At 37.4% G+C, this 14,096-nt stretch overlaps 2 protein-coding genes across 2 annotated transcripts in view; both read left to right on the forward strand.

Annotated features, from left to right (window-relative positions):
- Window positions 1-2,208, forward strand: part of LOC110465491 (glycogen debranching enzyme-like) — a 34,741-nt gene extending 32,533 nt beyond the window's left edge. Inside the window, exons 28-29 of the mRNA XM_021521340.1 lie at window positions 123-311; window positions 934-2,208. Of these exons, the coding sequence (XP_021377015.1) occupies window positions 123-311; window positions 934-1,080 (336 nt within the window). The 3' untranslated portion in view covers window positions 1,081-2,208. The remainder of the gene's footprint in view (window positions 1-122; window positions 312-933) is intronic.
- LOC110465500 lies at window positions 1,133-6,590 on the forward strand. The gene is made up of 3 exons (XM_021521356.1): window positions 1,133-1,141; window positions 2,114-5,191; window positions 5,225-6,590. The coding sequence occupies exons 1-2, from the start codon at window positions 1,133-1,135 to the stop codon at window positions 4,142-4,144; spliced, it is 2,040 nt and encodes a 679-aa protein (XP_021377031.1). The 3' UTR covers window positions 4,145-5,191; window positions 5,225-6,590.
- The last annotated feature ends 7,506 nt before the right edge of the window (window positions 6,591-14,096 follow it).

Here is a 14,096-nt window from a genome sequence, read left to right on the forward strand (position 1 = left end):
ATTTCAAGTCCACCTGTATCTATTGTAAAAATAGAAGGATGCCAAATGTTTTATTTTTTTATATAAAGTACTACAAATGTATGGGTATGACCTTTAACAAGAATTGTGTTTGTTTCGCTAAGGAATGGGTGTGGCCTCTTGGCTATTACCTACGTGCCAGACTACATTTTGCCCGTATCTTGAACAAGAAAATTCCAGGACTTTTGAAGACAACGGTTGGCTATGTCAAATCCAAGCTGACGACCCATTACCAGGAGATAATGTCCTCACCTTGGCAGTCCCTCCCGGAACTCACCAACTCCAACGGCAAGGTACAACCACCTATCACGTGTTGGGGTCATGTATGATATACATCACATGTACAACAATCCGACACATCACATATAAACAAAACTCCCTTCCACACCTCACTAATTCCTCTGGCAAGGTACGACCACTTATGCACAAAACACGTAACATTCATAATAGATCTATACATGTCACATATACAACATACCGACATTTTATAAACATAACAAACCTGTACAGTATAGGAATAACAGTCCCTCCTGTCACATACCTACAAAGTGTGTGTAGTGTTTTTATGTTCTTTATACTAGGTTAAAATTTCGTCTTTTCCGCCAGCCGTATTAATTGAAGGCACATTTATCATAACAATGAATATAGTTATCAATATGATATGCATCGTAATTAAATGTGAAGGCGAAATCAACATTTGGCAATTATGGATTATTCTGGCGAAGGGCAAAAGTTTTACTGCATGAAAACTTCCCTATACATTGTGTATACAGTAAATACCTTTAAAGTGTTATTTTTTGTATTGTATTTATGAGACAACAGTGATGTATAGGTACGTATGAAGTGTATTTGTATTGTTTAGAAACATTGTACATGTGGCCTCCGTGTACTAACAGTACTGATATGCTGTTTCAGTTCTGCAAGGACAGCTGTCGGGCCCAGGCTTGGAGCGTAGGATGTGTATTGGAAGTCCTGTATGACCTCGAACAGCTGGAGGAAAGTGTCGAGCTCGCAGACACAACGAAAATACTTGCTCAGGATATGAGGACAATTACAGTCTAGTGACAGTAAAGAGATCTAAATCCTGAGTCTAAGAATTGACATTAGCATTAACATGCTCACAGTTAGCAGGTCCAGTACACTCTGTCGTTTGAGCTTAATATCTGTAAAGACCTTAGCCCAAGTTTCCTCTGGCCCTCACACCAGACTTAGACATTTCGACAGAAAGTCGTTTGGTGTGGGACATCTATCTGTCAAAATGACAAGTCTGGTGGCAGGGCCAGAGGAAGCTTAGACTATAAAGACTATATATATATAATATAAAAACTGTATCAAAACTATCTGAAATAGCTTTTTTTAGCTATTCTCACATGATTTTCTTCCCCCCCAAACAAAAAATCGACAACAATTTGCATTTAAAAGATTCTGTCACTAATTTGATAGCAAAAGACATTAAATAAAAGTATTCTTTTTAAAAGTTGCTGATGCGAAAAAATTGGAAATTTTACATTTTTGAAAAATAAAGATATACAGTACCTCTAACTGTATGGTTTTCCTATTAAACATTACCATAAAATCTATATGTTAAAGCGACATTGCTTTATTTTTATAAAAACTAAAATAATAGCTCAATAACGCTATAAATTACCGGTATAATACAGCTATTTAAGGTCTTTAGAGATATACAGCTCAATCAACACTAAGTACTGGACCTGGTCAAGTCAAGCATTTATATAGAACCTTCATAAGGACAAGAACTTATCACAGTTGATAAAAGTTGATAGATAAATATCGACACACTTTATCAAAACATGAAGTTGGTCACAATCAATGAATAGATAAAGATCAAAGTGTTTCATCAGGGTATGAACACAGCCACAGTCTTCAAAATCGATTAATAGGTAAAGATCGAAGTGTTTCATCAGGGTATAAACACAGTCACAGTCAAGTGACAGATATATATATACAGGAAATAAATGTCCTTCATCAGCAGATGGATAGTTTCTGTCAAAATTTGCTTAATATCAAGAGATTTTGATTTTAGATCCTGAATTGGAACACAAAATGACTTTAGTTTGTAGTGTTTGCCAGCTAGCCTTGCCAAGGTGGAATCGGGCCACAGAAGTCGTTACAGTGGCTACTCACAATCGGTACGTCTGGTCAGGGTATCTCGGGGACTAGGAAGTTACAGTGGCTATTCACAATCGGTACGTCTGGTCAGGGTATCTCGGGGACTAGGAAGTTACAGTGGCTATTCACAATCGGTACGTCTGGTCAGGGTATCTCGGGGACTAGGAAGTTACAGTGGCTATTCACAATCGGTACGTCTGGTCAGGGTATCTCGGGGACTAGGAAGTTACAGTGGCTATTCACAATCGGTACGTCTGGTCAGGGTATCTCGGGGACTAGGAAGTTACAGTGGCTATTCACAATCGGTACGTCTGGTCAGGGTATCTCGGGGACTAGGAAGTTACAGTGGCTATTCACAATCGGTACGTCTGGTCAGGGTATCTCGGGGACTAGGAAGTTACAGTGGCTATTCACAATCGGTACGTCTGGTCAGGGTATCTCGGGGACTAGGAAGTTACAGTGGCTATTCACAATCGGTACGTCTGGTCAGGGTATCTCGGGGACTAGGAAGTTACAGTGGCTATTCACAATCGGTACGTCTGGTCAGGGTATCTCGGGGACTAGGAAGTTACAGTGGCTATTCACAATCGGTACGTCTGGTCAGGGTATCTCGGGGACTAGGAAGTTACAGTGGCTATTCACAATCGGTACGTCTGGTCAGGGTATCTCGGGGACTAGGAAGTTACAGTGGCTATTCACAATCGGTACGTCTGGTCAGGGTATCTCGGGGACTAGGAAGTTACAGTGGCTATTCACAATCGGTACGTCTGGTCAGGGTATCTCGGGGACTAGGAAGTTACAGTGGCTATTCACAATCGGTACGTCTGGTCAGGGTATCTCGGGGACTAGGAAGTTACAGTGGCTATTCACAATCGGTACGTCTGGTCAGGGTATCTCGGGGACTAGGAAGTTACAGTGGCTATTCACAATCGGTACGTCTGGTCAGGGTATCTCGGGGACTAGGAAGTTACAGTGGCTATTCACAATCGGTACGTCTGGTCAGGGTATCTCGGGGACTAGGAAGTTACAGTGGCTATTCACAATCGGTACGTCTGGTCAGGGTATCTCGGGGACTAGGAAGTTACAGTGGCTATTCACAATCGGTACGTCTGGTCAGGGTATCTCGGGGACTAGGAAGTTACAGTGGCTATTCACAATCGGTACGTCTGGTCAGGGTATCTCGGGGACTAGGAAGTTACAGTGGCTATTCACAATCGGTACGTCTGGTCAGGGTATCTCGGGGACTAGGAAGTTACAGTGGCTATTCACAATCGGTACGTCTGGTCAGGGTATCTCGGGGACTAGGAAGTTACAGTGGCTATTCACAATCGGTACGTCTGGTCAGGGTATCTCGGGGACTAGGAAGTTACAGTGGCTATTCACAATCGGTACGTCTGGTCAGGGTATCTCGGGGACTAGGAAGTTACAGTGGCTATTCACAATCGGTACGTCTGGTCAGGGTATCTCGGGGACTAGGAAGTTACAGTGGCTATTCACAATCGGTACGTCTGGTCAGGGTATCTCGGGGACTAGGAAGTTACAGTGGCTATTCACAATCGGTACGTCTGGTCAGGGTATCTCGGGGACTAGGAAGTTACAGTGGCTATTCACAATCGGTACGTCTGGTCAGGGTATCTCGGGGACTAGGAAGTTACAGTGGCTATTCACAATCGGTACGTCTGGTCAGGGTATCTCGGGGACTAGGAAGTTACAGTGGCTATTCACAATCGGTACGTCTGGTCAGGGTATCTCGGGGACTAGGAAGTTACAGTGGCTATTCACAATCGGTACGTCTGGTCAGGGTATCTCGGGGACTAGGAAGTTACAGTGGCTATTCACAATCGGTACGTCTGGTCAGGGTATCTCGGGGACTAGGAAGTTACAGTGGCTATTCACAATCAGTACGTCTGGTCAGGGTATCTCGGGGACTAGGAAGTTACAGTGGCTATTCACAATCAGTACGTCTGGTCAGGGTATCTCGGGGACTAGGAAGTAACACAATGTACACCCTCACTGTTATACCTCAATGTACAGATAAGGAATATATCTTTATATAAGTAACCAAAGAATGGCATATTTAAATCTAGATACTCATTTTTAGTGCAAGGATATTAAGTTGGGCTCACTGCAATTGGAGGTTTACAGTTTATTGATGTAGTTAAACTCATTCACCCCCGAAGACGCATTTGAACTCTTCCAATTCAAAGGTTAGAATAGTTCATTATGAAGTTGCAGGGTTGACTGAGTTAATGCAACATTTCGACATTGCTCTTCAAAGTATAAGAAAGTTTTAATGTGTTTCTGATTCACTGGGATTGATTGTTTTTAACAAATCCTAATTCTTAGGGCCATGGATAAATGGTATTTATTAAGAAAATGTATCGCTGAAATCTGTATATTATAAAAGGAAAGTGCTTGGCTATAGCTGCTTGGCCTTTCAGATTGTTTTATCTTAGCAAGATATTGAATGTTGGAGGAATGTGTTGAATATTGTCAATTATAACCAAAAAGTAAGAATCAACTGTAACAGAGAGTAAGTTTAGCATGTATTAAATATAACCACAGAAGGTATATAGATTGTTCGTGTTAGAAATTCCTGATCTCTACAGCAATAATTCTGTTTTCTGAATTTCTGTTGTAATATCACAGTATGATAGTGCCCTACAGAACTTGTTAGTTGATAAATAAATGTAGAATGTGCTTATGTTATCGTGCCGGCTTAGTTAATGGCGATCGAGGATAAAACTTCTCTCTGCTCTATCAACACTGGTAGATTTAGCGTTTGTTAATAATATTTTATAATCATTTTAAGCATATATATATATCACTGTGTTATTTTATTGGTTATATTGTTTTTTTCTGCTGGTGCTAATGTAGTCCTTGATCTGTTTGATATTATAAGGTTTGTATATCAGAAACAGCCGCCATTCCCAAAATCCAGCTTTGTGTAAATACAGTATTTCTGTGATATCAAGCTTAAGCTGCGTCTGCTGAATGGAAGATAGAAGGTACTTTGGTAGTTGAGCATGTTGTGTTACCCAAAGTAATAGTAGTTGAGCATGTTGTTTTACCCAAGGGAAGATAGAAGGTACTTTGGTAGTTGAGCATGTTATGTACCCAAAGTAATAGTAGTTGAGCATGTTGTTTTACCCAAGGGAAGATAGAAGGTACTTTGGTAGTTGAGCATGTTATGTACCCAAAGTAATAGTAGTTGAGCATGTTGTTTTACCCAAGGGAAGATAGAAGGTACTTTGGTAGTTGAGCATGTTATGTACCCAAAGTAATAGTAGTTGAGCATGTTGTTTTACCCAAGGGAAGATAGAAGGTACTTTGGTAGTTGAGCATGTTATGTACCCAAAGTAATAGTAGTTGAGCATGTTGTTTTACCCAAGGGAAGATAGAAGGTACTTTGGTAGTTGAGCATGGTTGTGTTACCCAAGGGAAGATAGAAGGTACTTTGGTAGTTGAGCATGTTGTGTTACCCAATGGAAGATAGAAGGTACTTTGGTAGTTGAGCATGTTGTGTTACCCAATGGAAGATAGAAGGTACTTTGGTAGTTGAGCATGTTATGTTTCCCAAAGTAATAGTAGTTGAGCATGTTGTTTTACCCAATGGAAGATAGAAGTTACTTTGGTAGTTGAGCATGTTGTGTTACCCAATGGGAGATAGAAGGTAATTTGGTAGTTGAGCATGTTATGTTACCCAATGGAAGATAGAAGGTAATTTGGTAGTTGAGCATGTTGTTTTACCCAAGGGAAGATAGAAGGTACTTTGGTAGTTGAGCATGTTGTGTTACCCAATGGGAGATAGAAGGTAATTTGGTAGTTGATCATGTTATGTTACCCAATGGAAGATAGAAGGTAATTTGGTAGTTGAGCATGTTATGTTACCCAAAGTAATAGTAGTTGAGCATGTTGTTTTACCCAAGGGAAGATAGAGGGTACTTGAGTGTGAGTGTGTTGCATTGGAAAACCTGGTCTGCAGAAAAATGGATCATTTTGATGAGTATGACCTGTAAAATATCATGGATCTTGCCGTTTTTTGTTATGTTTTTTTCAGTTTAATTTGAAATGTACCCCAAGCATAATCAATGATTTTTTTATACCTTGTTTACCAGCCTAACCCATTATCCATTATGAAAAGTTGGTTTGTGCATTTTACACTTTTTTATTATTTTGTTCCATTATAAAACCAATTTATATAATCCAGAGATGTAATATTTTAGTTATATTTTATACCTAACATCCTCAATATCTTGTTGTTTTATCCCTCGTTTTGATGTTTGCTCCTCACACAGGCTACCATTATTACTACAGTACTGATGGTATAGGTATAACAGAGGACTGCTCACAAGTCATGGTGATATATAACCATGGACTGCAATTTAGTAATGCAGCTGGAATGAATGTCAGAATAGGATATTAAACGTTGTTATCAATTATGAATGACTTTGAGTTATCTTTTCTTGTTTGAGTTATCTGCCCTTGCCCCTCAATAGATTGTTACAGCTTGAACATTTACTGTAAAGTTTGAAATTAACTTGGGCCCTTTTCGTTTTAAAAAAAACAGTTGAACCAGTCGGACCACAGTTGTTCGTTTATTAAATTAAGGTCAGACCTAGTAATCTGATGCTGCCTTCAGGCGAGCTTTGACAATGCCTTGCAAGGCCTGCATAAAACATGAATGTTACATTTAACAAGAATTCCACGGAAGTGGATGTGTCGCCTGCGCAGGAAGCTGGGAGATGGTGATTAGCACTGCATGAAGTTTGAGTTTGATCGGCCCAAGGAAACTCAAGTTATCACACGAAAACAGATTTTCTATTTATAGTAACAGTGACCTTGACCTTTGACCTTCGGACCTGAAAAGCAATCCCAAGCAAGCGCTTTTGGTAAGGAAGCACTGCATGAAGTTTGAGTTTGATCGGCCCAAGGAAACACAATTTATCACACGAAAAACCTCTGTGCTGACGACGACGCCGACATAGCAATACGTATGTGTCACCGGCTTTTCGCAGGCGACACAAAAACGGACAAACCGGTTGTTCCGCATTTTTGCTTGAATAATTTTACATAATAATTATAGTGTGGACATTTTTCAGTTGGTTACACTTCAGAATATTACATAGTGTACTTTCAGTTACATCAGTGTGTTACATAGGGTGTTAGCATATTACTCTGTGCACTGTCGGTATATTAAACAATGTGCTTAAAAAGTATTTTGGCATATTACATACCAGTGGTGTATCAACATATTACATACAGTGTTTCGGTATGTTACACAATATATTACATCGTGTATTACAAATGAAGCGGAACTGGACAAAGTCGATTGTCGGTAGAGCGTCCGTCTAGATTTCAGAAGGTCCCGGGTTCGAACCCCGTTCTGGCCTTGCATTTTTCCTCTCCTGTTTCATGAGTTAAGGTGTATTACATAGCGAGTGTAGAGGTCCCAAGTTCAAATCCTAGTCAGGCATGTCTCTTATTGTTACAGTATTGCTGAAACCCAACCTGGGTTCTAAGTAGTGTGTGCTGAAACCCAACCAGGGTTCTACATAGTGTGTGCTAAAACCCAACCGCTGTTCTAAGTAGTGTGTGCTGAAACCCAACCGCTGTTCTAAGTAGTGTGTGCTGAAACCCAACCGCTGTTCTAAGTAGTGTGTGCTGAAACCCAACCGCTGTTCTAAGTAGTGTGTGCTGAAACCCAACCGCTGTTCTAAGAAGTGTGTGCTGAAACCCAACCGCTGTTCTAAGTAGTGTGTGCTGAAACCCAACCGCTGTTCTAAGTAGTGTGTGCTGAAACCCAACCGCTGTTCTAAGTAGTGTGTGCTGAAACCCAACCGCTGTTCTAAGTAGTGTGTGCTGAAACCCAACCGCTGTTCTAAGTAGTGTGTGCTGAAACCCAACCGCTGTTCTAAGTAGTGTGTGCTGAAACCCAACCGCTGTTCTAAGTAGTGTGTGCTGAAACCCAACCGCTGTTCTAAGTAGTGTGTGCTGAAACCCAACCGTTGTTCTAAGTAGTGTGCATGCTTGGCAAGGGGAACACTAAAACCTGGGTTGTACATGTACTATTGCCTATTGTCTTCAGAGATGAAGAATAAGGGAAATGAGAAGAGATACACTGTAGGTAGCAGGGCTGGTTATTACTGGTAAACAAGTAACTCAATTAGTTAAAGAATGTTTGTCAAAGAGTTCAAGTTCAAAGGATCAACTCCTGGTCTGTCAATGTCAAAGAGTTCAAAGTTCAAAGGATCAACTCCTGGCCTGTCAATGTCAAAGAGTTCAAAGTTCAAAGGATCAACTCCTGGTCTGTCAATTTCTCTATCCTGTTACTTGTGTATATTGCAGATTGGGGAAAATTCCACCCTCAATGTGTAAAACACTCGGCAAGTGCTAGGGTTTTTCTCCAACTGATCACCTTGGCAAAGACTTGCATGTTACTTCTTGGCCAACTGACAACCCCTAGGTGGGATATCCTTATCTTACACACATTATCCTTACACCTCTTGCATAAGACATTTCTGACATACAGGTACCAAGACTACCTATAAATCACCAAGGAAACACATCAACACCTGAAGTTTGCTTAATAGTTTTAATAACAAATTAAAGTGATACTGTTACTAGCTACACAGTACTAGTGTGTAAAATAACAGCATAAAGACTAAGTAATGTACTTTTAGTACATTAACATTCTAACTGTCAAATACATCCACATAAATTATACACAATATCAACCAATCATGGGGTGCTTGCACCAAAGTCTGAAAATTATGTCTGATGTATCGGTATACTGTATTTGGTGATTAATATACATTGTTCCGAGTTTAATTTCAACCTAATCTTTGTTTATCATGACCTTTATGAAATCTATGCGCTCAATATGGAGTAATATTTTGATAGATGTGAAATGATACTTATTTATTACAAATACATAACTCAAATTTAATAAATAAGATGAAAAATGTTTGAAAATGAGATGAGTAGCAGTTAAATACAGCAATAGTCTTCAGATGACAATATAACAAAGCATACATAGATATGATTGTACACAGTTTTCTTCAAATTGTGAATAACATAAGCATGTGTAGAGATTGAAATTTTAAACTTCAAACTTCTCATATCAAATCAAAAACAATCAAACAGCTGCTAAAATGCCTAATACATGTACATTTATGAAAATAATGTAATAAGCAGAACATGTAGAAATATTTTGATAATCTGTTCTATGGAATTTGATGAGGATTAAACATTGTCAAACACCTTATATCAGCATAAATATATTTGAACATTGTTCAATGTTGATTGTGCATGAACAGTTCATCAATAACGTAAATTATTGTGAATCTTAAATACTTGGTCCCATATCATACTTTGCCAATACCCGTTAATTAAAATTAAATAAAACAGCATATAAAGATATTATGTGACTACACCAGTTCAATCTATATAGGCTTAATAGAGACTTGTGTCAAGGAAGTAGCCGTATGCGTCAGCCAGAAGTCAACCTAATATCTTATTAATATCATTTCATTTTTTTCTTGCAAGGCAAATTTCAAGATACATTGTTAATTCTCTCTGGTCATGCTGAACACTGGGGGTTGAGAAACCATTCAGTTGGGGCCTATAAGATCATGTCCGACATTATAGGATGAACTTACTGTCAGGGATTGGTTGGCATCACATATTGTGGGACATCCTTAATGTAGGTGTCATATATTACATTCTGCCCTTAATGTCGGTGACAGATACCATATAGGTTTCCTTAACGTCAGAGGCTGGTGTTGGACTTAATAGGCCGTCCTTAACGTAAGTGTTTGATATTATAAGATGTATGTCCTTAATTTCAGAGGTTTGTGTTTGACTTTGCAAGACATCTTTACTCAGTAATGTTAGGTCGGTGTTAGATTTAATAGAATATCTGTAACGTTAGGTCAGAGTTTGACATAATAGCACATCCTTCGTGTCAGAGATTGGAGGATGTTATAGAATGTCCGTAACATTAGGTCAGTGTAAGACATTATAGCACATCCTTCTTGTCAGAGGTTGGAGGATGCTATAGAATGTCCGTAACGTTAGGTCGGTGTAAGACATTATAGCACATCCTTAATGTCAGAGATTAGTGGACGTTACAGGATGTTTGTAATGTCAGGGTCTGGTAAAGGCAGCTCTCATAAGAAGTCGACAATAGTAATTTATTCTGTGGACTCGTATTTATATAGAAGCAAGTGAAAATTGCAAAGCTAGGTTCACAAAGCTAACAGTAATATGTGTAGTATAGCAAGGAATAGTAAGATACTTGTAAGCATTATAATGTACACTAAACATCAGGTATTGATCACATCAATCCACAACTTCCCCAGACCCACCACACCATTTATATACTCCAGTCAACGTACTACAGAAGATTCTTCTCTCAACTTCCCTGGTACATACATAGCTATGTAGATTTTGAATCATTTACAATTTTTTTCTGTAGTTTTTACAATTTTACTTGCACATGTACATTTCCCAAATCATTTAAAATTATGTTAATATCACAATTATGCAATCCAAAGTATGTTTGATATTTGACAAAAACTGTCTCACTTTTCACCAACAAACAAAATTTACATTCTTCGATGCTATAGATAAACACGTTATCCTTCCAAGAAGATCACCATCAGGTACACAGTTATTTGTTTAAGATTCTTATTTGGAATTTATTCTGACTCCGAATTTCTTATTTAAGAAAATGAGAAATACAAAATGTTGGAAAAATCTCTAAATATGACCCAATTTCTTATTAGGGATAACTAGATATAGAAAATATCAGACAACTTTCTGATCTGATATGAAATGTACGGTTGAAAACTAACAATCAAAATATTTCAATTTTTTTTTTAACTTTGAATTGTAGTACAGTAAAGATACAAAAAGACAAAAACTACTTGTAGTACTTGTAATACAGATTACAATATTTGGTAGTACTTGTAATCTACTTATATCACTTTAATAATATAAAATTGTAGGGAGAAAAAAATGCAAAATATTTTGCAAAATTTAATGAGAAAAAATATCTATCAACAAGGATATTTTTTAAAGTACTGGAAAACTAAAATGCCCAAGTGTAATGTAATAGGAACACGAAAACAGCTCACAATAGTACTACGGATTTCACAACTGACACGGTAAGTCATGGAATAAATATATATATATATATAATAGAGCCATAAGAATGGTTAAAATATACATTATATACATATAATGTTTAACATTGCAGTGCATAAGTAATAATATCACAGATTAGTTTTACAATAAAACAAGTCAAGATGAGGATAATCATTTAAATTTGTGATAACACTTTTGACCCCAGTTTCACAAATATTTCTCAACTTTAAAAGAAATTCCTTAAGTTTTTCCATAAGCGTTAATGGTGTGAAGGAAAAACCTTGAGTGGATCAAATATACAGGTGATCAATAGTATCTACCTTCTTAATCTACATTATAATAACGTACATGTTCTCAAAATTTTATCTCTGTGTTTCAATTTCATTGATTTGAAAATTTGGTAGTAGAATATTTCTTTTTTTGCCAGAAATGAAAAATATGTAATGTATTTCTTCATCAGTAACAACTGTAGTAAAAAGAATAGGTTTAATTCTTTCTTGTCTACAAGTCCACTAATCACTAGTGTATGTTTGATTATTTAATTAAAACTCTTTTCAATAGATTAATTTTGTGTAGTGATATATAGAACAAAGTTTGAATAATTAAATATTAAAATATCATTAAACTGTGGAATAAAATTGCTAAATAAGCTTGATAACAAAACTGTGATCATAGACACACCTAACAGTAGTTTGTATTGGCGAGTACAACCTGATCTCGGTCGAACAACACATAATAAATATATTATTAATATCACATGATAGCAAGCTTCCACACAACAGACAACATTTATAGAGGGGTGTATTTCATTGAAGGCATTAACAGCCAGCTGAGCTGGGACAACATATCAAATCATTGACATCGTATCTACTGTAGCATAACCCTTTAATATAAATCTTTACATAGTGGCATCACAGTTAACTCTACATAATGTCACAACAGCTAGAATTACAGAACATAACAGCTACAATTACACAAAACAACAGCTAGGATCACAGAACACAACAGCTAGGATCACAGAAAACTCTATCTAGAATTACAGAAAACAACAGCTTAAGACTTACAGAACACAACAGCTAAATTACAGAACACAACAGCCAGAATTACAGAACACAACAGCCAGAATTACTGAACACAACAGCTAGGATCACAGAAAACAACAGCTAGAATTACAGTCCTGGGCAAGAGGTAACTTAAGAAGCACTAACCTAAATCTAACCCTCACTTACATGTATCTATCGTGTTTCTAACTATCACTTACCTAACTCCTAGTTGATAGTGATGGTACATACTGTCTAACACGAAATCTTTGCCAGTAAATGTTATGATGTAGTTCTCTTACAGTTTTACACATTCACACTTTTTTACAGATACCTTGTACTCACTTTAACAGCCTAGTGTAGTGTGGACTTAAATTGGTAAAGTTGTATAAATATTAAAGTTACAAATATCTATGGTTCCAATTTATATTAAACAAGGTTACCGCGAGCGGTATATAATACGCCCGTCACACATTGAATGAGCAGTTGTTTGTATGATTGAAATATATGAAGTATTTGTGAGTAATTGATATTAAAAGAGAAATCATTCAACATAACTGGTAGATCAATGAGTGCAATTCAACATCATGGAACACATGCATCGCATTAATGAAACCAAGGGGAATAACTCCAATAATTACGGTCGGATAATGGCGGTTATCGAACTTGTCCGAGGTTTCATGGTAATTAACCTTGTTGTGAAGTTTGAAGTTAATCCGTTAATAATTACTTGAGATATCGAGCGGACACTGTTTCGGCAAGTCCATAAAGGGGCATAACTCCACAAATTATGGTCGGATAATGGCGGTTATCGAACTTGTCCGAGCTTTCATGGTAATTAACCTTGTGGTGACGTTTGAAGTTAATCCGTTAATAATTACTTGAGATATCGAGCGGACATCGTTCGCATGCCCACCCGCCCGCGTGATAACATAATACGTCCCCGTCTTCGACGGGCGTATAAAAATCAAGATACCTAGTACAGGTTCATAATAATTTTATAGAAACTTTACATATTTTCTTGCTAATACACGTAATTTCAACAGTATGAATTTTGTTATTTGTGTACAATCTACTGGTTATAACATGCTATAAGCAAGATATTTCAGTAAATGTTCGCATAAACCAAAGAGTCCCTAATAATTTTTATTTATAATATAAAGATGTATTTCATCCTGTCAAAAGAGAGGTTTTGCAGGAAGTTATATAAATATAATTCTGATTTGGAATTTTGCATAGTAATATGTATAATTCTATTTTTTGATAGGTTATTTTAATTGATTTTTCTAACCCTGAAATAAGTAATGAAAAATTGTGTCCTATTCCTTAGCACATGGGGCATGTGTTATGCGCTAGATTGCATAATTTATTTGCGGCTCAAGTGATACTCTTTAATGTTAAAATGTTAATCTTGCACGCAAAAAATGTACAAAATGACTGGTATGTTCATGTCACTACATTATACTTAAAGATACTATGATTGTTAAAAGCGATGTGAAGTGTACCGTACTTATCCAATACATGTACACAATTAATGTAACCAGTCGTTCTATAGGAATGTAGACTTGACATCTAACAGCGAGTACTAATAGCACATCACACATATATGATAGGCATACAACAACCTATGTCACATTAGTATGATACCTGTACAACTCTGGAACATCACAAAACAGTAGGTGTACAAAGTACTACAATGTGTAATAATCTCATGAAATTTGTAGCACGTCAGACACTCTGTACATTATCTATCTCACG

This window comes from Mizuhopecten yessoensis, unplaced genomic scaffold (assembly GCF_002113885.1).
Source record: "Mizuhopecten yessoensis strain PY_sf001 unplaced genomic scaffold, ASM211388v2 scaffold11083, whole genome shotgun sequence".
Lineage (NCBI taxonomy): Eukaryota > Metazoa > Mollusca > Bivalvia > Pectinida > Pectinidae > Mizuhopecten > Mizuhopecten yessoensis.